Source organism: Phocoena sinus, chromosome 10 (genome assembly GCF_008692025.1).
Source record: "Phocoena sinus isolate mPhoSin1 chromosome 10, mPhoSin1.pri, whole genome shotgun sequence".
Classification (NCBI taxonomy): Eukaryota; Metazoa; Chordata; class Mammalia; order Artiodactyla; family Phocoenidae; genus Phocoena; species Phocoena sinus.
The window spans coordinates 80,286,916-80,310,063 of NC_045772.1; the positions used below are offsets into that span (position 1 = coordinate 80,286,916).

At 39.2% G+C, this 23,148-nt stretch overlaps 2 protein-coding genes across 5 annotated transcripts in view; one reads left to right on the top strand and one right to left on the bottom strand.

The window, feature by feature from the left end:
- The first annotated feature begins 106 nt into the window (after positions 1–106).
- MANSC4 (MANSC domain containing 4) lies at positions 107–15,821 on the top strand. 4 transcript variants are annotated; one of them, XM_032646261.1, is made up of 5 exons: positions 107–594; positions 4,076–4,130; positions 5,415–5,961; positions 8,681–8,815; positions 11,265–15,821. In XM_032646261.1, the coding sequence occupies exons 3-5, from the start codon at positions 5,733–5,735 to the stop codon at positions 11,936–11,938; spliced, it is 1,038 nt and encodes a 345-aa protein (XP_032502152.1). In that variant the 5' UTR covers positions 107–594; positions 4,076–4,130; positions 5,415–5,732; the 3' UTR covers positions 11,939–15,821. The 4 variants fall into 4 exon arrangements, with proteins under 4 accessions (XP_032502152.1, XP_032502151.1, XP_032502150.1 ...); XM_032646260.1 differs by lacking the exon at positions 107–594 and adding an exon at positions 3,367–3,952; XM_032646259.1 differs by lacking the exon at positions 107–594 and having other exon boundaries at positions 3,367–4,130.
- Positions 15,271–23,148, bottom strand: part of MRPS35 (mitochondrial ribosomal protein S35) — a 42,595-nt gene continuing 34,717 nt past the window's right edge. Inside the window, exon 8 of the mRNA XM_032646264.1 lies at positions 15,271–16,406. Coding sequence (XP_032502155.1) covers positions 16,137–16,406 — 270 coding nt within the window. The 3' untranslated portion in view covers positions 15,271–16,136. The remainder of the gene's footprint in view (positions 16,407–23,148) is intronic.

Below are 23,148 nucleotides of genomic sequence, written 5' to 3' on the forward strand. Positions count from 1 at the left end.
CGCCCGCCCAGCCTCTCCGGGCCGAGGCGGCCCCTCCTCCCGGTCCCGGGGGCGGTGGCTCGGCCTCGCCCCCCGGGACCGGCGGCCCAGCCCCTCTGGCCTCCGTCCGCGCCAAAAAAGGCCCGGGCGGCGATAGCTCCCCGCTCGGGTCGTCCCGGGCCGTCGGCCGGGAGGGGATCCCAGCCCCCCAGCAGGCAGCCTCCTCCCACGCCTGCCTTCTCACTTCCGCCCGCAAGACCCCCGCCGCCCGGCTCTGGCTTTCGCGGAGGGTAGCAGGTGGCAGGCCTCGGCGGCGGGCCTCGGGAAGGCGCGTCCCCGCGGCCGCCCCCGCGCGCCGGGCGCCGATACCCTACCGCCCGCCGGATCTGCGGCTAGGCTCCGGGCGCGCGGGAGGCGGGATGAAGCCGGTTGCCTTTTCTTCCAAGGCGCCTTACCAGCGGGAAGGGATAAGGAAAAGAAACGGGCGTGGAAGGAAGGGGATGAAATAAGTCGGGGTCCGGGAGTCAAAAAGACATCATATCGGGGATCGCCAGTCCTGTCGAGTCCGGCATCGTGTCCCGGGGGGGCAGAGGCACACGGGCCGTCTCTGAGCGTGTAGGTGGCACCTCGAGCTGATTCTTCGGAATGGTCATCGCGTAGGAGCCATCTTGCAGGAAGAAGGGCCAGCCAGATGGTAGCAGGTTCTGCAGGTCTCGGCGCACGGGGTGGCCCCGATAGAAAGGGCTGGGAAGCAGAGGAGCTTGTATTTGCCGCTGGGGCCTGTTCTCTTTATGCTATTAAAAGAAAGAAGTACAACTCTAACTAAATAAAGTTAGATCATGTGCCTTTTAAATATTTTCTAACAGCCATTGCATTCCCAATTTCAGTTTGGTTGGACTAGCCATCACGGAATGTTACCTCTGAGCAAAAGGTCTGGCCGCTTTTACGCATATTTGCCTGCAGAGGTGGCTTTTCTCGCCACCCTCTTACCCCTCCCTTACCCCTGCCCCTGCAGTCTGAGGACTTCATAAGGAAGGATACTTCTTCCCCATCTTCTTACACCGAACACTGCAAATAGAAACCTCACCCCAAATAATAAGGATCTTGTGCTGCTCATGAGCTATGAATTAATCCTCAAAAGGGAGAGTAGGCGGTAATAGGTTACCTTTGAGTAGAAGAAGGATAGTATTGGGAGGGAGCACTGTGTGTGTGTGTTCACACTTATCTTAACCAAAAGCCGCTTGGAAACTTTCTCAGACCAGAGACTGAGAACCAAATAGTGATCCTCTACTTGGGGAGAGAATATGTATTGGGACTTTTTTTTTTTTTTTTAACAAGTTTTAGCTTTCTTCATGAATGACAAGTTGTTAAATAGTAACTTCTTCATTAAGTACATTGCCCGGTATTTCAAACAAAAGATATCTCCTACAAAGCTAATTAACATTTTATGTTAGGAAGGGGAAGGGTTAAAAAACAGAGAAGAAAGTCATGTCGTAAAACATGAAATTCTTTCAACACATTGTTCGGTTACATTTGCACTTCTTTCTGTGTAACTAACAGCTTCACAGTGAGGTGTTGTCATCCCTTATTTTCTTTATAATACACCATGAACAAGTAACTAAAAATTTGAAGACACAGAAAAAAATTCTAGTAGATTCTGGCCTCCCTGGGAAAAGTGAAGGAAACAAAGATGGACCTATGACTTGCCTCTTTCAAGATATTTTCTTGGATCCTGGGAAAAACGTCTAGCTTTCACCTTGTTTCACCTGGCCTTTAAATCCTTACTGATAAAATTCAGTTCTCACCTGGCCCTTTCACACTTTTGTTCTCAATGAGCATGTAGTGGAGACATCTAAGGTTCTTTGGGGGTAGGTGGTCATGAATTTAGCATCCTCTAATGTTCCATGTCCAGCATTAGGCATTTAGCTGGGGAAATTTTGCTGGAAGTTGCCCCCTGTGTCAGAGTCTTGGACCTGGGATTTATTTGTCTCTCCATCAGCAACAGTGCCAGATTCAGTGGGGCAGCGAAGAACAGGCTCTTAGTCTCTCCTCGGTCTCTTTAGAATCTTTCACCAGTGGATGCTTTTGTTTCCCAGCCATCATAGATATGCCTCAGACTGGTATTTTCTTGCTATTTAAAAACAGACCAAAAAAAAAAAAAAAATCATGTGCATTAGAAAGGCAATTCACGGACAGTAATATTATCGGAGCAGATCTTGGGCAGGTAATCTGGGGTGTCAGCTTGACAGTACCGGGCGCTGATCCTGTAAGCTTTTTGGCCCCTGACATAAGGTCATTTAGAATTGAAAGCCTCTTAAAGATCAAGTCATTTTAATAACTCACAAAGTAAGTTTTCTGTTAAGCTAGAAATGCAACGTCAAAGCAAGATAAACTTTATTTACAAAAGACCTAAAATTATTTTTAAGCTGCATGAAAATGTTGCTTGTCTATAGCTGGAGGTATACTTTTATAGTTATCCACTGATTAATGAATAATAAAGAGTGGCCTTTGTGGCACCATGATTCACTTCAAACACATCATGATCTGTTTTACAAAAGCCTAAAGTAATGGTCAAACACAGAGTTAGGCTATTTCTGCAAGAATTTTTATGGAAGGTATACCTTTTGACCTAGAATGGAAAAAAATCAAAGTACAAGATGTTTGTCACAGTGTTGCTTTGAATAATAAAAAAATTGAAAAACAATGTATAACGTTAGGAGTGGCTAATGTTTATTGAAAGTTTATTACATGTTGTAAATGCTCTCCGTAGATTATAATCTGTTTTAATACTCTTTTACAGCTAAGGCTCAGAGTAAATTTTGGTACATGGGTAGAATGAAATACCATAGAGCTATTACAATTTTAGATGTAGAGCTTTCTTGAGAGACACTGAACATGTAATTTTACACTGAATTTTTAAAAAACAGTTTCTGAAACAGTGTGAATCCATTTTTGTAAAATTGTATATAAGTATCTATTTTTTGAAGGGAGATGTCTGGAAGGATGTTTACCAAAATGTTAACACTGTAAGATCTTGGATGGTATTATATCTTATTGTACCGTTCGGTATGGTTTGGGTTTTTTAAGTGAATGCATGTCAATTTAATAATTAATGATATATTCCAATTTCTCAGGCCCCATTTTACAAAATGATTTCCACCAATTTTATGAACTGATGACATGAAAATGTTAAGTAAATACTACAATTAGCATCTTTAAAACAAGGATGACATATTGACTTTTTTTTAATCTTTTGAATTTAGGAAACCTATGCTATTACTTCACTACCACTTAAAAATTGTTTATCTCTATTTTTTAGTACCTCCAATACTTCTAAATCAACTTTGTTTCTTTTTTGTTTTTTTAATAAGCAAAACTGAAATATCTTGCTTTCATTAAAGCATAGGGGGCAGTTTAAATGAGTTTAAAGTAGCACAGTTCTTAAAATGATTCTCTTTAATTCAGGCTGAGCATTTCACGTAGGCAAAACTTTCACTTATTTCAGTCACCTATTTCAGTGTTTTCCAAACATCTTAGGAAATCACCTGAGACACTTTTCATAAAAATAAGAATTCTGGTTCCCACACCAGAGCTACTGAATCAGGCTCATGCGGGGATGTTTCTGCTCCACATCTCAGTTGGTTGAAGTTTCCTCCCTCTGTCCCTGCTGTTCAGTTTTTAATCTCTCCTTTTCAAAATACCCAGCTCCAAGAAGTCACCTGTTTCCAGACTCAATGTTTATCAATCACCCCAAAATTTATTTAAAAAATTTTAGAGCCTGCTTTTACATTGGAACTTGTAGATTCTTTAAAATGCAACTTTGGTCTCCCCTTGAACATCATCTGACAGCAAAAGGATTAAACAACTGTGGATTGTTCCATTATCCCTGCAGGGAACATGAGAACTTCAAGGAATTATATATCACAGGAAAGAAACCACATTTAATGCGACTGAAAGATGTGGAGGTTAGAAGGTTAGAAAGTTGACTTTCCGGTTTATGTCCCCAGGGCATGAACTAATCAAAATAGCTATGGAACCTCACGGTAAAACAGGGAGTACTCTTTTGTTCCTCATCTGTCTCCTGTTTTGCCTTTAGGAAACCTCTCTTCCCTCTTTCCTCCGAACAGATGAAACAGTCAGATTGCTTGCAGGTAAGCAACTGAAACTTGCTTTCTAAGAGAAGTTCATTAGAATAAAATATTTTTAATTTTTAGTACATTTTATGTGGCTTATGGAAGGTTAGGTGTTAGTCCATGATACAATTTTTGCTCAAAAGAAAGTGAAATTTTTTTAAAGTTATTCTGTCTTTTGACTGTCATCCTCTTTATTATCAATTAATACTATGCTTCTAAAAATCAAAAGATATGATTATTAAACTTATTAGTAGACAGGTGAAGAGATGAAAGTTCAAAGAATGTTAACATTATTGTGTCAAGTGAGTGTGCAAAAAAGTATAAGAGAAACAGATCACAAGAGAGAAAAAGTTTCTTTTTTTTTTTTTAAAAGAGCAGTATGGTACCTTATGCCCCAAACTAATTACCACTAATGCTTTGTATAAAAATGGATACAAAAAAGCAACAGTTCCATGCTTTGAACTAATTTCATCTTGGAATGTATGGGATATGGAACACACAGTCTTCACAAAGGAAGCCATTTTCTTTAATATTTTTTTCAAATGTTTTGGCATTGCAGTGGAAGTAACTTTATTAATATGTAGAAATTTTAAACTATTTCCCTAATGCACATTTCTTGTAACTACATCTGCTTCAGAGATGCCTTTATGTTTGTGCTTCCCAAAGACTTCTTTGTAACTTGAAAACATAAATATCAGAAAACAGATTAGGCAACCCCCAGTTTGAACTGCATCACAATTTTCAATTATGCTTTTTAATCTTGATTGAACAAAATACACTTTAATGGGTGTTGTGCTCCATCTACATTATAAGGATATTCTTTTGGCTGGATCTTTAATCTTCTTTTTAAAAAGCTTGCGGCTGGCCTTTGCAAAAAAATGCCTGGCACCAAGAAGTGACCAGGATTCATATTCAGTGTTTTCAAAATCACTGCAAAATTTAAATTTTTAATTTCATTTTCAGTTTTCATTTACTTTTGATTTTTTTTTTTTTTTTTTTTTTTTGGTGAAAACAAAGAATTTAAACCCATGCTCAAACTAGTTTTCTAGTGAACCTGAATTAGAACTTCAAATCAAAGAAAATAAGATAATTGAAAAAAAAAACCCTGCAGTCACAAGTTTCTTAAAAAACTTTATAGAAGTGTCCTGACAAAATGATGTCTTGTTTCTGGTGAAATGGATCCTTCCTTTATCTGACATCAAGTGACTAAACTATTGTTTTCCTCAGAAACACTCTTGGCTAGGACTTCAACTTGCCTTTATATTTACTTAGTAAAAGGTGTCTGTGACTTCACTTTCACAGAAAGAATAAAAGCAGAGGAAAGAATCTACGTCTTCCAAAGGCTAAAGGACAGAGTATTGAAATGGCCTGGAAAGTGTTCAGCATTAACAGCAGCAAGTCAAATGTTCACCTGGGGTGCAACTGGGAAGAAACAAAAGAAAAATCAACGTGCAGTCAAAGAGCCGCTTCATTTTTCTAGAAAGTGACCCTTCACAGAGTTCCAAGGGAGCCTTCTCCCTTAACAACAGCCCTGAAGTTCCAGAAACCATTCTAAACCCTGATGGTCAGCTTCAGTGTCTGTCTGGTCATCAGACATTGCCGAGTCTTCATCCCAGGGAAATGCATGTGGTGGTCGTGGCAGCAGGCGTGATTTTGCTCTTAAGCATGGGGTGGACCTCAGACTCTCTCTGCTCACCCACTGTGTTTTACAGAGACTGCTGGATCCGACGCTTCCCAGGTCTCCTAATTGACCTGGAGGAGTCTCAGAAGCTGGGGGCCCAGTTCTTGAAGTATTATTCCGAAAGCACTGGTCAGAAGTGCAGTCGGAGCTGCTGTCTTAGGAAGGATGGTAAGTGTCGATGATAGACCTGAGCAAAAATCAGGGGAAACATCCAAAATGAGGACCTAAGAAAGGACCCTTAGGCAGAGGGTGCAGTGAACAGTTGATGGGGACTAGAGAAGATGCCCTGGGATGAGGCAGTGGGCAGAGGGGGAGAGACACTGAGACTGATTTTGTAGCTGGGGCCAGTGCAGGCTCCATTTACAAATCTAGTAATGACCCGGGAGGCTATGAACCTACAGGTAACAGAGAACCTCTTCTCTTCACTAAAGTGCTCAATGAAAATATTGCCTTGAGGGCTGGCTAACAATATTTCTATGGCCCAGAACATAGCATATATGATTTCAAAAATATTTCCTTTTCAAGGTTCTTTTGGTGATATTGGTATCGTATCACACTTTTGAAATGTGCTTGCTTGGGTTGACCAAGTGTGGGGATGTATTGAACAGGAATTTAGATTGTGATTCATGTTTTGAAAGAAACAGGGAAATATATGTCAACTAGAAAAAGAGGAAAGGAGGGAGAGAGAGAGAGAGCGCGAAAGAGAGAGAGAGAATGAGAGAGAGAGAAAGTTAGTTTTCAAAATATCCTAACAGAATTTTTTTTTTTTTGGTCTGAAATCTGGATTCAGGGTTAAATATCATTCATATAATATAATCAAGGCCTATAACTAGGAAAACATTTCATTGTTGCAGAATTTCAAGTTACATTTGATTAAAGACTTCATTTATTTTTCATTTCTCCAAGATTTGAAAGCGACTTGGAAAGAAACAACAAAAGCAACACAGCACTTTAAAATAATTCTCTTGTTGTTCCACATTTTCTTCCCGTGATTTCTTACCGACATTAATTGCCAATGCCTCCTATCCAATTATCCATGTAAGATTTCTGGGATGCAAATTGGAGCTCCTTGGAGAGTCTAAACCGACTGTCAAGAGACCACAGTGTGAGAAGTTGTCACAGGCTTAGCCCTCAAAAGTTAATCAGGCACAGAAGAGAGCAATTAATTTATTAAAGGGAAATTTTGGAAAAGGTAGCAAATCTAGATATTCTGCTTTCAGATGCTTATAACCCCAGAAGCCTTCACTGAGAGGAGATGAGGGAGGGGTGATACCTTTTCAGCATTTTCCCGTGGCATGAATTTTCCTGACTCTCCACACCAGGGAAGCTGTGGCCTCTGGACTTCCGGGGATACTAAAAGCATCCAGTAGAATTCCAGGATTTTAGAGCCTCTGTGGCTTCCAAGTTGTGGCTTTCTTTCTCCAGAAGAAGAAAAGGCATGAACACACATCCCAGTTTTTACCTAGAAGCCAGAGCTTTAAAATGCACAATCCTGCAATAGCTAACCTACTCAGAACTGGGACTCTGAAATATGCATGAAGAATGTAAAAGATCTTGAAAAATTGCTCCCTACAGCATCCACTACTTTATCAGAAATTTAGATGTCTAAATTTGAATATTCTTCCTTCCTTTTCCTTAAACTTTACAGCACAGTCCTCAGGGAATGTGTTTGTGATCTATAATGTATTAGCAATGTATTATTAGTTGACTTTTGTCCTATTCTGTCTCCTTCTGGAAAAATAGAGTGTAGAAACACGGGGTGTCCCAGAAGTAATAGGGGAGACGTAACCCCCGCAGTTAACCTTACACAGAAGCAGAGCAGGTTCTGCCAGCAATTCCACAGCAGCTGTAGGCACACTCAGAGGTCTGGTAATCGTACACTCTCCCTCCGTAATCTCATTTTATTAAAGAAGCTGATACCTTTGGGCCAATGAATATTTCCTATCACATGGTTCCTACTACACTACAGCAGGAGGAAAATCTGTGCTGCACTTAAGGGAGGACAGACTGAAGATTTGCATTCAACAAATCTGACCTTCCAGAAATAACACGGTATCTTTTATGGAGCAAATCTACTTAGAAAAGGGGAGCCGGCAAGAGCAAGTGATGAGCCCCTCCCCACTAGAATCCCAAATGCTAACCACCTTGTCTGTCTACTCCCTTCCTCTCTGAATGACACCGATCAGCTTTTCACTGGACGTGGCTTTGCAGCATGGGGCTAGCACACACCTGCAGTCGGGGTCGAGGTAATGTTCACCCAGCCTGCTGCCTTTATGCCACCTGGGCCTCTCCCAACAACACGGGTCATTACTGTTTTTGCCCTTCCTATCACTCCCCCTTCTGTTACAGGCTTTGTCTATTTTTTTCCCTCTTTCTCTCTCTCTGTTGAACTTCAGTGCCTTAGTATTCTGAGAGGGTATTGCATCTAGAAATCTGATCTATGTAAATCCCCAGAGGTTTTTGTAGCCAATTGGATTTTCCTGAACATAAAATACTGGGAAATGATTCCAGGTAATCTGTGTAGCATGGGATGTGTGAAAGATTACTGAGAATATTGGTAGCTATTTTTTTTTTTTTTACATCTTTACTAGAGTATAATTGCTTTACAATGGTGTGTTAGTTTCTGCTTTATAACAAAGTGAATCAGTTATACATATACATATGTTACCATATCTCTTCCCTCTAGCAGCTATTTTTTTGAAGAGGCATTTTCCCATATTCACAGAAGCATTTGCGATAGTTCATAATGTTCTGTAAGATGTCTGAACATAGCCCTGCCACGTACTGTTAATCCAGTGCTCTTGAAAGAAATGTAAGCTACTCAGAGCTCATCAAGCTGCAGAAATCAAGACCATCTGCAGATGTACTTTGCCTGCTTCCTTTTCAGTTTCCTGTAACTTGGCTGTCTTCTTCCACGACCCTATTCATGGCGATGTCAACTGCCTCCATATTCACTGCCCAACCCTGGAGAGCTGCATATTGGAGCCCGGAACCAGCGCCATTTTATACAACATAACAGACGGTAATGATTTATGTCCTTTGTATGTATTTTGAAGAATGTCAGTAATATTTTAGTAGAGGCATATAACCTAGAGATTGGTTGGCAGTAGCCATGTATGAATCTAAATCATTATTTCCCAGTGAAGTCTGTCTGGAAAAGTTTGGGGCTTCCAGGGCAGAAAATTAAAAGGAAATTCCCATTCATTTGGCATGTTCGGCAAGGATGAGTTCATCCCAGATAACAGAGCATATGTGACTGAACAAGAGCATTGTATTTCATTTATTCCAAGAGCCTTCAGCAAGAACCAAAATAGGTATTTCTACTGTAGTGGTTAAGGATACCACTAGGAAATAAAGAAAATGCTAAATGTCAGTTTTGAGGTTCGCTGATGCTGTATACAAGAATTCTACAAAGATGGATGTCAGGGATGGGGAAATGCACTTAGAGCCACACATTAGCATAGCATTGGTCCCAAGATAACAACTGCATTTTTCCTTTAGAAAAATACATATTTAAGTGTCCTTTCCCATGTATATAATCTCAGGGTACAAATCAGTAAACATCAAAGAATAGATTTTTGCCAACACGATACAAAGGAGGTGAATTTCTTGATCAGTCTGACTTATTGAACACATAATGCTCCATGCTGTGCTCCACACTGCAGGAGATTACAGCCATATCTCTGCCCTCGAGCTCCTTCTAATCTAGTTGATGCAACAAGTCTTACAATTAGTGTAAGACATAAAATTAAATACAAAAATGTGTGATACTGCCTCAAGTACAAAGGCTCAAAAGAAGGGGAGACTAAAGAAAGCTCAATTATTCAGAGGAGGCTTCATGGAAGACGCCAGGTAGAGGCAAGAAAAGGAGCTCCATATCACACCCCAGGAAAGCACAAACACTGGTGTGGCTCCAATAGGGGCACATTTGGGGCTGCAATGGAAATATGGGTAGGATAGGGTAGGCCAGGTAACAAAAGGACAGAGGAGAGTTTTGGTTTGACTTTGTCAGAAATATGGAACCAGCAAAGGTATTTCATGAGAAAGCACTATCATTAAAGTGATGTCTGGTTATCTTAGCCCAGGAAAATTATATGTAGGATGCAGATTAGAAAATGCAGTCAGGGTAATGTTATATCTGGACAAGGTGACTGTAGTTGCAACGAAGAGGAGGGATGGTTGCTAGCATATTGGGAAGGGCTTGGATAGCACTTAGTTGCTTTTTGGATAAAGAAGAAGAGAACTGAAGATTCAAAAATCCTGTTGCAGTGCAGAGTCCAGCATGGGTGACAGAAGAATGATGATGCTGCTGAAAAAGACAAAGAGGCAGACCAGATGATGGTTTTGAGAATGCCAGCGGTGATGTGAGATGTTTAGGTGGGAACCTCCAGTAGAGCACAGGAGAACTGAGATCAGAGCTCAAGAAAGAGGAAAAAGTTGGGGATGTGGATTTCAGGGCCATCAATGTAGTGGTGACAGTTGATGAGGATAATCTTTTGGTGACCGGGGGGTGAGAGGGTGGTTGGTATGGGATGACGAGAAATACAGCAGAAAACCAAGGACTAAAGACTAAAGATTATTGGACAATCAGTGAGGACCAAGGAGAGAACCAGCACAAAGGAAGGGAAAAGCGAGAGGCAGGCAGTCTGAGATAAAGTGCCAAAGGAATTTGGGGTCCAGGGAGTCACGGGAGAAGAATGCAAGGAGAGGTGGCCATCAGTATCAAGAACAAGAGAGAAGCCAAAGCAATGAGATACAGTGATAAGGAAACAGGGAAAGTACTGATCACCCCAGAAGCAGAATTGGTAGAATAGTGAGGGTGGAAACAAAATGTCAGAAGGCACAAAACAAAGTCAGAAAGGAAAGGAAGGGAGTAGGTGGTGGTGTGTTGAGAGTGAGAGCACACTCAAGAGAGACTGAAAGGGAAACAGTGTGACAACTGTAAAGCTGTTGAGAGTTTTTGAAGCCAGAGGGAAAGGAGTTTTACAAGAAGAGAGAGAACCCTGAAGGCCCTCAGGCACTGGACCCTCAGGCACTGGGAAGGGATGAGATTTAGGGCTCTGCTAATAATTCTGCATAGTTACACTTCTCAGGCCCCATTTTGTTTGACTTTAATTGTCATACATATCAAATGGTTACTGTTTCTGCAGCTCTTGCCCAATACTGCTATTGTTGCGCAAAAGCCCTGGTAGTTTTCTCCGCAAAAGCCCTGGTAGTTTTCTCCACGATGTGATGTAGCCAAGTTCGTTTGCAACAGAAAGTGTCTTAGAAAGTTAAGAAAAATTCAAACATGGCTAGTATGTTTCTAAGCCTTTCAGAAGTAGGCTGAAACTTGAAATTAGGTGGAACTTGAAATTAGTTTAGTTCAATAACTTATAGTGGCAAAATCCAAGACTTCTCCAAACTGTACTTTAAGGTCCTGTCTTCTAAATTAAAAATAAAATTTAAGTGATGCCTTATTTATATTTCAGGTGTAGATCCAGATTTGCTGGTTTTTGAACAATCACTGCCCACATATCTAAACACCCGTTATTCATCTAATATACGGGAGAGACTAAGGATTCTAAAAGCTATGTATTTAGATAAACAACAAACGACCATGATAAACCAAATGCTACCATCAGTAGAGGCTCCATCTTCAACCACATATCAAGATTTGTTTGCAACCACAAATACTACTAGGTACTCCAAGGAATTAACCACAGACTCTTGGGCAAGATTCATTTCTCTGAATGACTCCATTACCACAAACGTAAATATGGCGTCAGCCAGTACCAAGTTCATCAGCAATCCAGATAACAAGACTATTTCTCCTTTCTTTGTGCCGATAGACACAAAACTTTCTCATGTGCCTTTTCCATCCCAACTCAACAGTAGCAAACAAGTACTGAACAAAACCAAAGGGTACAACAGCAGAAACCGTACATCTGAGAATGAAGACACAACACCTGATGGGGCACCTGTGACTTCCAAGACGTGGTTGGTTCCTTTGGTCCTCTGCACCTCTGTCACCTTCCTCTGCTGTTGTGTAGTCATCCTGGCATCTGGATGCTGTCGAAAGCACCAGGGCCAGTATAAACTAGGACAGAGAAAGTCAGGATCCAAGCAAATTAAAAAATGTACCATTCTGAAGGAGCGCTCTTAATGGTAAAAGATGTGAGCATTGTAAGCTTTTAAGAGTATCATTTGTAGTTTTCTGTAAGACGAGGGCAGTTTGGTTAAAAAAAATAAAAAGCACAGATACCCATTCTTACCAGTCTCTAAAGAATGCCAATGTTTGATAAACATAATTGTCTTTTTGATTATTTCCATTTTTTGAATAGTGTATTGTACCTTTTGAAGTTCGAAAATTCTAATCTCTGCAGTTATTCAGCACCATGTAAGAGATAGTTTTAAGTGCTGTACATGTATTAACTTGTTGATTCCTTGAACTCTGTGAGATAAGTATACTACTGTTAACTATTAGACTGTTCTTATCACATTTTACAGATGAGGAAACTGAGGAAAGAGAGGCTAAGTATCTTGCCTAAAGTCACACAGCTAGTATGTAGCAAAGCCTGACTTAATAGGCAACATGGTTCAAAAGTCCATGTTCAAAATCACTGTTGGACTACAAGCCTCCATTTTCTCAATGAGTATGGAAAAAAGATACAGGGAGGAAAACACCATAACGTCATATTTGGTTCCTGTCAAGGTCATATTATTGTCACATATTTTAATGAAATCTTTTAGTGGCTTGAGCAGAAAAGCACTATAAACGATTACAGTTACTAACCCATGAGCAAAAGTTTCCTGATTTTTATATAATTTTTTATGTTCAATTGATTAATCTTTCTCAATCTTAATCAATCAGCTTCTTTTTCAAAAACTGACATGCCTCTCAATAATTATGGCACTAAGATCTTTGAGTTTTCTGTTGACTTCTGTTGAATAAATCTTGGGAGTTGTTTAGTTTATGTCCCTCAGTTGTATAAGTTGTTTTCCCAGGTGCAAATATTAGCTCTAGGTATTTCAAGCTCTGTCCACTTACACCAGATTCACCCCTAAATCTTATACTCTGACTCTTAAGTGTAGAAAACTGTAATTCAAGTCTCTAATGATCTTAAACTTTAGGCCCTTAATCTCATCTCTGAAAATATTTTTTAATGTGAGGACATTAAAAGACAGCCATTTAAGCATAATGAACAAAGAGGAAATCCTATTATAAGATTAATAAAATAGCACTCTTCCCTCAGAATATTAACCACAAATAAGTCTGAATTTTTAAAATATAATCGATTTACATTAATTTGCTATTCATATTACATATCATAAATGTTATCAATTTCTTAATACATTAGGAAAAAAACTCAGGCAATTTGGGGGGGGATATCAAGATTTAAATTACCTTAAAATATTTAAGTTATTCAGGAAGCTGTCTTTAAAAATTATTTGTATATACATTCTTTTAAAAGGTTATTTAATTTTCTTTCAAATATAAAACTGTTGGAAGGTTTTCCAACTAGGGCTACCAAAAAAAGAAGTTTTTTCTTCCTTGAGATTTCTCAGAATTTTATTTGTTCCCTAAAATTGATAACTGTTTTATAGAAATGACCATAATTTGGGAAAAACATATTTACATTTGTAAGAAAACAAACACACTCCTTCTCTTCTTCAGCCCCTACCTTTGACCATCAGATAAACTGAGTAAACTTAGACTGTAGAGGCGACCTGAACAGTCAGCCAAGACAAAAACGACTGGGCCTAGAAACCATGTCCTTATTGGAAGCCAAAGGGACCAAAGAGAACTTCTGAATAGAATTTAAAACATTAAGAAACAAAGATCACAGGGCCTAGTCAACAACTAAGGCTAAGGTTGTTACCACCATTTAGGAAATAACCATGATATCGAAATTTTTCCAGCACTGAAACAGCCAGACCTTTGGGGAAAAAAATCTGTAATAGTCCAGTATTATGACACATTTACCAATTTTGGAAAGAAAATATGCAAAGAAAAAAACTAAAGCTCCCTACAATTAAGAAAACAGGTTTGTTCTATTTCTTAGTTGCCTATGTGTTTAAGCACATTCTGAGCTATGAAATTTAAGAGTTTGAAGTCAGAAGTGATTGCATATCATCAGTACAGCAAAAAGTGTCCCCTAGAATCCTCGTTGTAAGGATGAGTATGATGTTCGTTGTATACATTAGATCAGTTAGAGCTTAAGGACAAGAGTCTAAATAATGACAAAAAATGCTGTTCAATTATTGCTAACATTACAATGACAGCAACGGTTACCCTTTTGAGGCAGTTTTGTATTAATCTTACAGCTCTAAGATTTTGCCATTAGGTGTCAATGCCACAGCCTTAGAGTCTTAGGTCTTTGCTCAGAGTTAGCCAAACTGCAAAGGTTAAAAGGGCACAGTCTTCTACAAGACCACCTTTACTTGTGACACCAACTATAAGTTCGGGGGATGGGGAGTCCCCAAACCACTCTCAGGTTCAATAATTCAGTAGAGGAATTCACAGAACCCAATGAAAGCTATTATACTCACAGTTACGGTTTATTACAGGGAAAGGATATAGATTAAAATCAGCCAAGGGAAGAAGCACCAAGGATGAAGTTCAGGAGTGATCCAAACTCACAGGTTTTGGTGTCCTCTCCCCGTGGAAGCAGGATGCATTACTCTCCCAGTACCAATGTGTGACAGTATGTCTAGAGTATCGCCAACCAGGGAAACCTACCAGAGCCTCAGTGTTCTAAATCTTTATTGAGGCTCCATTACATAGGTATGACTGATCAATTACCTGGGCAGTTGATCTCAGCTGCTGGGTGGACTTACCAAGAAACTCAAAGCTCCCCAACCCTAAACACACGGTTGGTTTTCCTGGCATGCCTAGGACTATCAGGTATAGCGAGCCCCACCTAAAATCCATTGTGACTGACTCCTGCCCTAACCAAAGACACTTCTATGAGGTATGACAGATTACCTCCCAGAAGCTGACAGGAGAGGCCAGATTCTCTTTGAGCAAGGTCAAATTCTTTATTACGTATCATTACTCCATCTGCTTCCATCTTCACTGTATTATTACTACAGGACTGAGGACCCTAATCTACCACCTCTTTACATGTTCCCAAATGACCACCTCTCCTCAGCTTCTACTGTTTTCAAATGTGTCCTTCTTCAATCCTGTTTCCACACCTGAGTTTTCCTCAACTCTGACTCTCTAAGAAATGTAACACTTCAATACACTTATGTATGCTTTAAACCTGATCTAGAAATTCAGTTGTATCTACTTTTTTATTTGCTATTTCCATCCAGTGGAATGGATGGAACTCAAGGCCCTATTGTTGTCCTTTATAACCTACGGACTCTTGGCCTTGCTAATACTAAATCATATCTTCAATTTATATAAATCTTTTGAGCAATTGTTCTGAAATTCATTTTGGCATTTTATGTTCTCAAATTCTGTCAAGCAAAATAAGTTTTAGGCAAATAACAGCCTCCATAATTCCTTTATTTCAATTTTAAATTAATCACTTGTCGACAACTTTAAGTGGTAAGAAATGACTTACAGATATACTTAAAAGTACTGAATTGACAGCTAAATTGAATGAAATGTTTCCTAGGGCAGTTATTTTGTCATTTACTCCAATTAAATTCAAGATCTTTATACCTCATCTCTTTCCTGAGCTGTGGAAGTTCTAGCTGGGGCATCCAGAGAGATGAATACCAGCTAATCTCCATTTCCAGTTTTCTGCAAGCTTAGGCTTGGAGAAATGAGCCAAAGAAAATGGAAAGCAGGATGCTAAACAGAATTGAATCAACATAAAGTGACCCCCAAATAGAGGAATGGAACAAACTTTTAGGTTAGAAAATACTGCTAAGGACCTGCTTCTAATCAGAATCAGCATGTGCAAAAACTCACTAGGCAGATAGCAGTCATGCAGACAACACACTGGACTTCAGTCAGAGGACTGGGTTCTGGGCCTAGCTTCCCAAATAACCAAAATCATTATTCAAAAGCAACCAAAAAGTACTAATCTGTAGGGAAAGAAATGGAGCAGGTGACAAAACAACAACATTGTATATATATGAATACTAAAGTTGTTATGGTAGAAATAAAATCCAAACACTTTAGAACCAGAAGAAATCACAGAGATCGAATTGGTCTGATTGCCCCAGTGCATAAGTAAGAAAACTTCTGAATAATCACTGCCTTTGTACATTAGGATAAAAGGAATAATTTTAACTCTGATGTAATAAAACAATGGTTTTTTAACATCTTCAACTGTATATCAAATTAGATAATGATTACATATATATCATAAAATTAATAAATCAAGGCAATTTTTCTATATAATTCATGTCAAATTTAATAGTCTCTTCACTGATTCTTTGTACTGAGAAAGGGTATTTTCATTGTCCCCCTCATTCTTAAGACTAACAACAGACTTTCTGTACTCTTCAACTTCTTCAGTACCAAGGAGCTCTTCTTTACTTAATTCCAGATTTTTCTCAGCAGCTTTAATTTGGAGAAGGGTTTCCAGGATGTTTTTTTCTGAGGAGCTATCTTTCCATACATACTCTTCCATGTCTGCTTCAGTCTTCGTTTTCTCCCATTCTTCAGTTTTCTGAAAGGAAAAAACAAGTTCTGAGTTCTGAAAATTATGACTCGAAGTCTGGTCCACACTCTGTGTGTACACCTTGCCTGACCTCCCTTATCCAGCACTGCTGTCCACCTGCACCAGCAGCTTTGGGCTGCACACTCTGTCACATGAGCACCTCGTTACCACTCACTAATTCTACCCACATAATTTACACTTTATCTGCCCTGCAAATTGCACTTACAAAGCAATACTGCTTCCCAAAAGATGTAGAAAACTCACTCCCTGCCACTTTCCAGTCCCTAAACTCTAACTCATCAAACATTTCAAATTTCTGAGGTTCCAAATATGAGAGTTGAAAGGAGACTGTATTTACCTCTGAAACATGCCTCTGGGAATGACAGGGAAGACCAATTATTACAATAAATTTAAAATATAAAGTTCATGTGAGTTTTAGTCATAATGACTTGATAAATTCTGGAATTTTGTCTTATTATCTTTATTTTCTGTTCCTATAATGGAAACAATTTTCATTACTACTTACTTTTTCTTACAAAAATTATTACCATGTTATTTTAGGGAACACTGGTAGGTTTTAGATTAATATAATTCAGATTTATGATTTAAATGAAGATGTAACGCTCTGTGAAAAAAATCAAGCAACACAGCTAATATGTAATCTGCCCTGGTTCAGAGAAGTGCTGAATAGCAGCCACATTCTTTCCAAATTAACACATAACAATATTCTGAGCCACAGGCTCTTATGGAATGATCCACTAGTCTTACAACTTTTGAAGGTGGTAAACCCTTCTAAATTATAAAGTTTTTCAAGTATTAAAAGTGAGGCAGATTTGTAAGGTTGTCAGAAATAATATTTTAACTCTGAAAACTCCTCTTGAATCAGACCACAGCTTGAGCAGACAGAGCTCCAAGGCTCCTCAGAGCCAAGTGAGCACCAGGAAGGAGGCAAACAGTCTCCAGCCATGCCACCCTCCCATCCCCACTCCGGCTCCAAAAGCCCACGAAAATAGAAAAGCACTAGAAATTTGTCCCTCAAAGGATAAAGAGGATCCCCACCAAAGGCAAACAAGCCACTGCGGAGGCCACCGACTCAGCAAACCCCATTCGGATCACTGAAGCCCAGGAAAGGAGCTCCTCCACCACAGAGACCCACAAGAAGAAGAAACCCTCCTTTAATCCTTTAAACTGTGTACCCTTTCCTTTAAGAGAAACAAACAGATGTAGGGTGTTTCCTCAGATCCCAGATTCCTGAGCCCAAGTGGGGTCTCTGTACTCGCAGCTCCCCTACGTCTGCCCCACCTCCCTATACTGAATTTATGGCGGAGGACAATGTTCCAACTTACATTCTAGAAACATCGTATCTGGTTGAGAATCTGCTCTGCACCCTCTTTTTAGCCGGTAGGGAGGCTTTCGCTTGGCAGGGGGTCAGGGATAATATGAAATAACTTCCTGTTATGCCCCACCCCCAGAGCCCTGTTGCAAATAACTCCTAACAGCCAAACTCTGAATTTGTACATTTAAAAAAAATAACTGACAAAATTACCCCACCATACCTAATTCTTACTGTAATATATGAGGAAGGAATAAATGTCAGCCCCTTAAAAAAAAATGTCCGAAATTAAATATATCACCGGCCTATCTACTCCTGCCAATGCTTTAAATGTTCAAGACAATGTCATAGTTTCTTCATAATTCTAACTTACAAGTGAAATAAACTTAAGAGGTCAACACATTTTATAAAGCATTAAGTAAAACAGTCCCTCCATCTCATTCTGAACTGTTAGAAGACAAGAATTAAGAGACCTAACTGTTTTAAAAATTATGTTTCACCTAGGTGTTTCTAGATTTTAACTGACTTGAAATAGATGCTTAATCAGAGGAGATAACCAAAGTAAATCCACTAACAATTTTCAACATTTTTTATCTTCCCCTTATATTTGACATATACAATTCTACATTGGTTTGCCAAGGTGTGTTCATAGGTATGCCATGATATTGATTCCCTGAGCACCCAGGTGCCACGTGAGCCTGGTGCAGCAGGGGCAGCCACAAGCATCCTCCCTCCTTTATTTATCTCAGCAGAGAATTTTTGTGTGTGCAGTGACATGAAAAAGGTTAGGAAATCCTAAACTACAGGATAATGCACATTTATACTTCCTGCTGTTCTAAATAGTCTTTGGTAAGGGAAAGTCACTTATATTCTGTGAAGGGCATGGCTTCCTACTAATCCTGTACAGATTCAATGCAGTGCTGGGCTTCAGCAACAAGCTAAACAAAACTCTAGTTTTCTACATACTCTAGCTTTAGGATCCAAACTCTGCACAACTAAATATAAACTCCAAGATAATAATAGTAACAATCTCCCAAACTGAATATTTACTATATACCAGGTACTTTAATACTTACACGTATATATTAATTATTTAATATAATTCATATTAAGACATACTGGGTTAGATCTTGACATCTCTACAGATAAGAAAACTAAGTATTACAGAAGTTAAATAAAGGGGCACAGTCACCTGGGAATGTTTCAGATTTCAGAATTTTTGTATTTTAACTTGTAAAGTTAATGCAGCACGCACACAGTAAATTTTGTAACATCTCCAGAGGAGGTCTACGGCAGCACCCCCTAATCAAATATATTACTACTTTTCTAGCAACATGTATGAATAGTCACACTAAATGGGATTAACAAAGGCTATAAATAGCTTCTCATCCATTCAAAGTTCATTTTGCCACCAAATAAGTTATGAAAAGACTAGCAATTTCCAAAGCTTTTTCATTTCAGAATTACAGGTAGAGGGCTTTATATCTGTGATTCCCTCAAGGTCACACAGGGAGGGGTACAGCACAGTATTTACCATGGGCTTTGGGGTTTTACAGAACTGAGTTTAAATCCTACCTTCATCACTTACTACTGTGATAGGCTTACATTTCTATAAGAACTGACTCCCCAGAACTGTTCTGAGGATTAAAAGGAAGAGCTACATACTTAGAGTACCTGGCTCATAATAAACACTAAATAACCATCTACTACTAATATCACAACTTATTAAGAAGAAGAATAAATAAGAGTAGGATTCAAACCCTTGCTGGCACACCTCCAAAATCTACGTTCCCATGTCAAGGGCGCCACTACCACCATCAAGCAATAAAGCGAAACTTTAAAGGGAAATATAAACACAAGAAGTGTCCAAATGTTTTGCCATCATTATTCCCACTCACAAAATCATGACTGATATTTATCAAATGTAGATTAAAAAAATACAGAAACAAAAGGTCTTTATTTATCACTGATAGAAAGGTAATATTTTTCATGCTTATTACTTCTTGATAAATGTTATCACTGATTAGATTTAATTTTCTCAGTTAATAGCGTGTTCTTAAAAATAACTGAATTATCTCCAGTTTTCCAGCAGTCTCCTTTGGATGAAGGCTTTTTATGTCTAAGCAAATGTAGACAAAACACACACACACAGAATTTACCTCTTATAAAGACCTGTCTCAAGAAAAAGAAAGCTACTTTTTTGAAGTCCTATGTTACATGTATCAATAAAAAAGATCTTTAGAATTTCTGTTTTTCAAGCAGGAAAAATAAAGATTAATTGTTAGCACTATATTTACCTTCTGAGGGAAATCTTTTATAGTCATTAATACATAAGTTTTCACAGATGGCTGCCATCCAAATGGGGCTTATCATTGAAGAAAGAACAGAGCTAAATGGAAGAGCTGTTGGTTTAAATGATATATTAAGAAGCAATCCCAATGGACCTTTCATAGGGACCCCTTGAATTCTGGCTCCTGGTTCGGTTTGGCTAATGGGAGGCACCAGCAAGACACCTAGAGAATGATGGAGAGTGAGGTCAGGGTTGTCCTTCCCAACTCTCTCCCTGTTGGGGGGGATGCCCCACAGTTCTTGTCAGGTGGCCCATCCATACAACTCTCTCTCCAGTTCTGCAGCTCCTCCCTCCCCTGCCCCTTCAGATATGTGGTGTGATGGCACCCCACTCTCACCACCCCTGAGAACTGCACCCTCACTTGTTTCTGCTACTGAACCTTTGTAAAATGTCTCCTTAATAAAATATCTTGAAAATGAAGAAAAACCAAAAAGCAATTCCAAAATCATCTTCTAGTAATGATAAAAAGGTAATAACATTGTATATAATGCTTGTCACTTGAGAATATTTTTCATATAAGAGGTATAAATATAAAATCCTTGAGGGAAAAAAAACTCCAAATTTCTTTCTTTTAATTTTACATTAAGATTTCCACTTTCAAATAGGATGTAACAGGTCACAGGATGCCTCTGCTTTGGCTACAACTGGAAAAAAGCCAGGTAATCAATATACCAGAGAGTTTTATTTTTTTAATTTTTAAAACATTTTATTTTATTTTATTTATTTATTATTTATTTTTGGTTGTGTTGGGTCTTCGTTGCTGTGCGGGGGCTTTCTCTAGTTGTGAGTAGGGGCTACTCTTCGTTGCAGTGCACAGGCTTCTCATTGTGGTGGCTTCTCTTGTTGTGGAGCATGGGCTCTAGGCACCCGGGTTTCAGTAGTTGTGGCACGCAGGCTTAGTAGTTGTGACGCACGGGCTTAGCTGCTCCACAGCATGTGGGATCTTCCCGGACCAGGGCTCGAACCCATGTCCCCTGCATTGGCAGGTGGATTCTTAACCACTGCACCACCAGAAAAGTCCCACCAGAGAGTTTTAGAATCAATTTGGACTAGATCAATGTGAATTCCAGGCTGCAAGCATATGGGGAGCCTCCTTCTGAAAATCCCTAGCCATTTTCTTCCCTGAGTCCATTTTCCAATTCTGTATCAGACTGGCCCTTGGCCCACACAGAAGAACTCTACTCGGGAAAAGAGAAATGAGCAAGGTTTGAGCTGTTACCCAGGGCTTGTATGACAGATTGGAATTGACTGGTTTTAGCTCTGGGGCTACTTATGGGAAGCTGGGGAGGCTGAATCAAGCTTCTGAAGAGCAAATCTCCTATAATCTCATAGTGTTTAGGAGACAAGGTCCTACTAGAGGGAGGAAGTCCTGTTTCACACAACCAATCTCCCTCTCAAGACATCTTCCAGATTCTGCTGAAGGGCTAGAAGTTAACAAGTTAAGCTCAAAACTTCTGAAGAGCACAAGTGACTCTTAAGCAGACTTTGAGATGTGGAAGCGGACTCACCAAGTTCCCAATCAAAATGCCTGAGAAGAGACAAAGGTGAACTAACTCTTAAAAAACTGTAACCCAGCCCTGCTCCAGCTCAATTCTGATTGCACTGAAAAGATAAGCCCCTGACCCTCTCTGCCCAAGAGAAAAAAGAGGAAATTCTTTCTGATGGATGACATCAATTGGAGCTTCTATGGGTCTTTTACATACAATGTCTGGCATGCAATAAACAATTACCAGACACTTGAGACATTTGAAGAAAATAAAATTAATCAATACTTGTGATATTTGCTGCGTGTCCTTCTAAATTCATTTTTTTAAAAAGCACGGCTATGATTACATTTCATTTATAATTTCGTACCCTGACTTGTAATTCACTGCCAAATTTTTATAGCTTCTGAAATTACACCCAGGATTGAAGTGGGCAATTGTTTAAGAGTTTCTTTTTTTGTACTGTAGTTGACATGTATTAATTTTAAAGCATAAACAATAACATATTCAAATTACTGGGGGGGCAATTAAAAATACCAATGTAAGCTCAAATTGATCACCATTCAGGCAGTTTGATTAGTTTGTAGACTTCAATTTTAATAACTTAACTATTAAACATTTACAATTTCACCGTTTAACTTATGTATGTACACAATAAATATACATATATACAGTCTCTTTTCTTCCCTGCCTACCATGAGAGAACCTGCTCTGACTACAGCCCTAGAGGAAGGAGCCTTCCATTCCACATGATCCTGTTCTCTTTTCTCCGCAGCTGGCTCAATTATTTACTCACTCATTCGTTCACTCAGTACATATTTGTTACACAACTACTGTCCCAGGCACTGTCTTGCCCTAGAACTGCCAATCTAGTAGGAAACCTAGAGTTGAGGAGAAATCGGGCAGATGAAGACTGATCCCAGTAGAGGAAGAGCATCCATAAAGGCTGGAGGCAGGAACGAGCTTAGGACATTCAGGCCTGAATGAAGGCCAAGGTGAGGAAAGTGGCATGGGATAAGTAAGCACCTTACATATATTAATTCATTTAACTTTCGTAACAACCCTATGAGGCAGTACTATTACTACCTGTTTTCAAATCAGGAAATTGAAGCCCAGAGCAATTAAATAATCTGCCCCAAATCATACTGCTTCTTAGTGGTAGAATGTGTTCCAAAGAACACAGAAACAGAGAAAAAAGAACAAAAGAATAACTTAATTTGACCCTATCATCTTTTTTCTCCTTGTAAGCATGAATTCAATACAAAGAAAAACACAATAGCTACTTCATGCAATGGTCAGTGAACTCCAATCTAATAGAAAGCAAAGAAGTATCTGTTCCACTAAATACACAAATGTGTCACCTTCTACCATCTTATTTATAACTCCCTTTGCCTAGAACATGAATCACAGTAATATTCCACTTCTCATGATTACAAGTAAGGCATTGTGCTAGATGAGGAAAAAGTTTTACTAATTAAAAAAATTCAAGTTACTTGAAAATCATAAAAAATAGGAAAAAGTATATCCATAATGGATTAAAAAGCTACTGCCAATACTTTTAGTTATCAAAGCTGAATTTTTAAC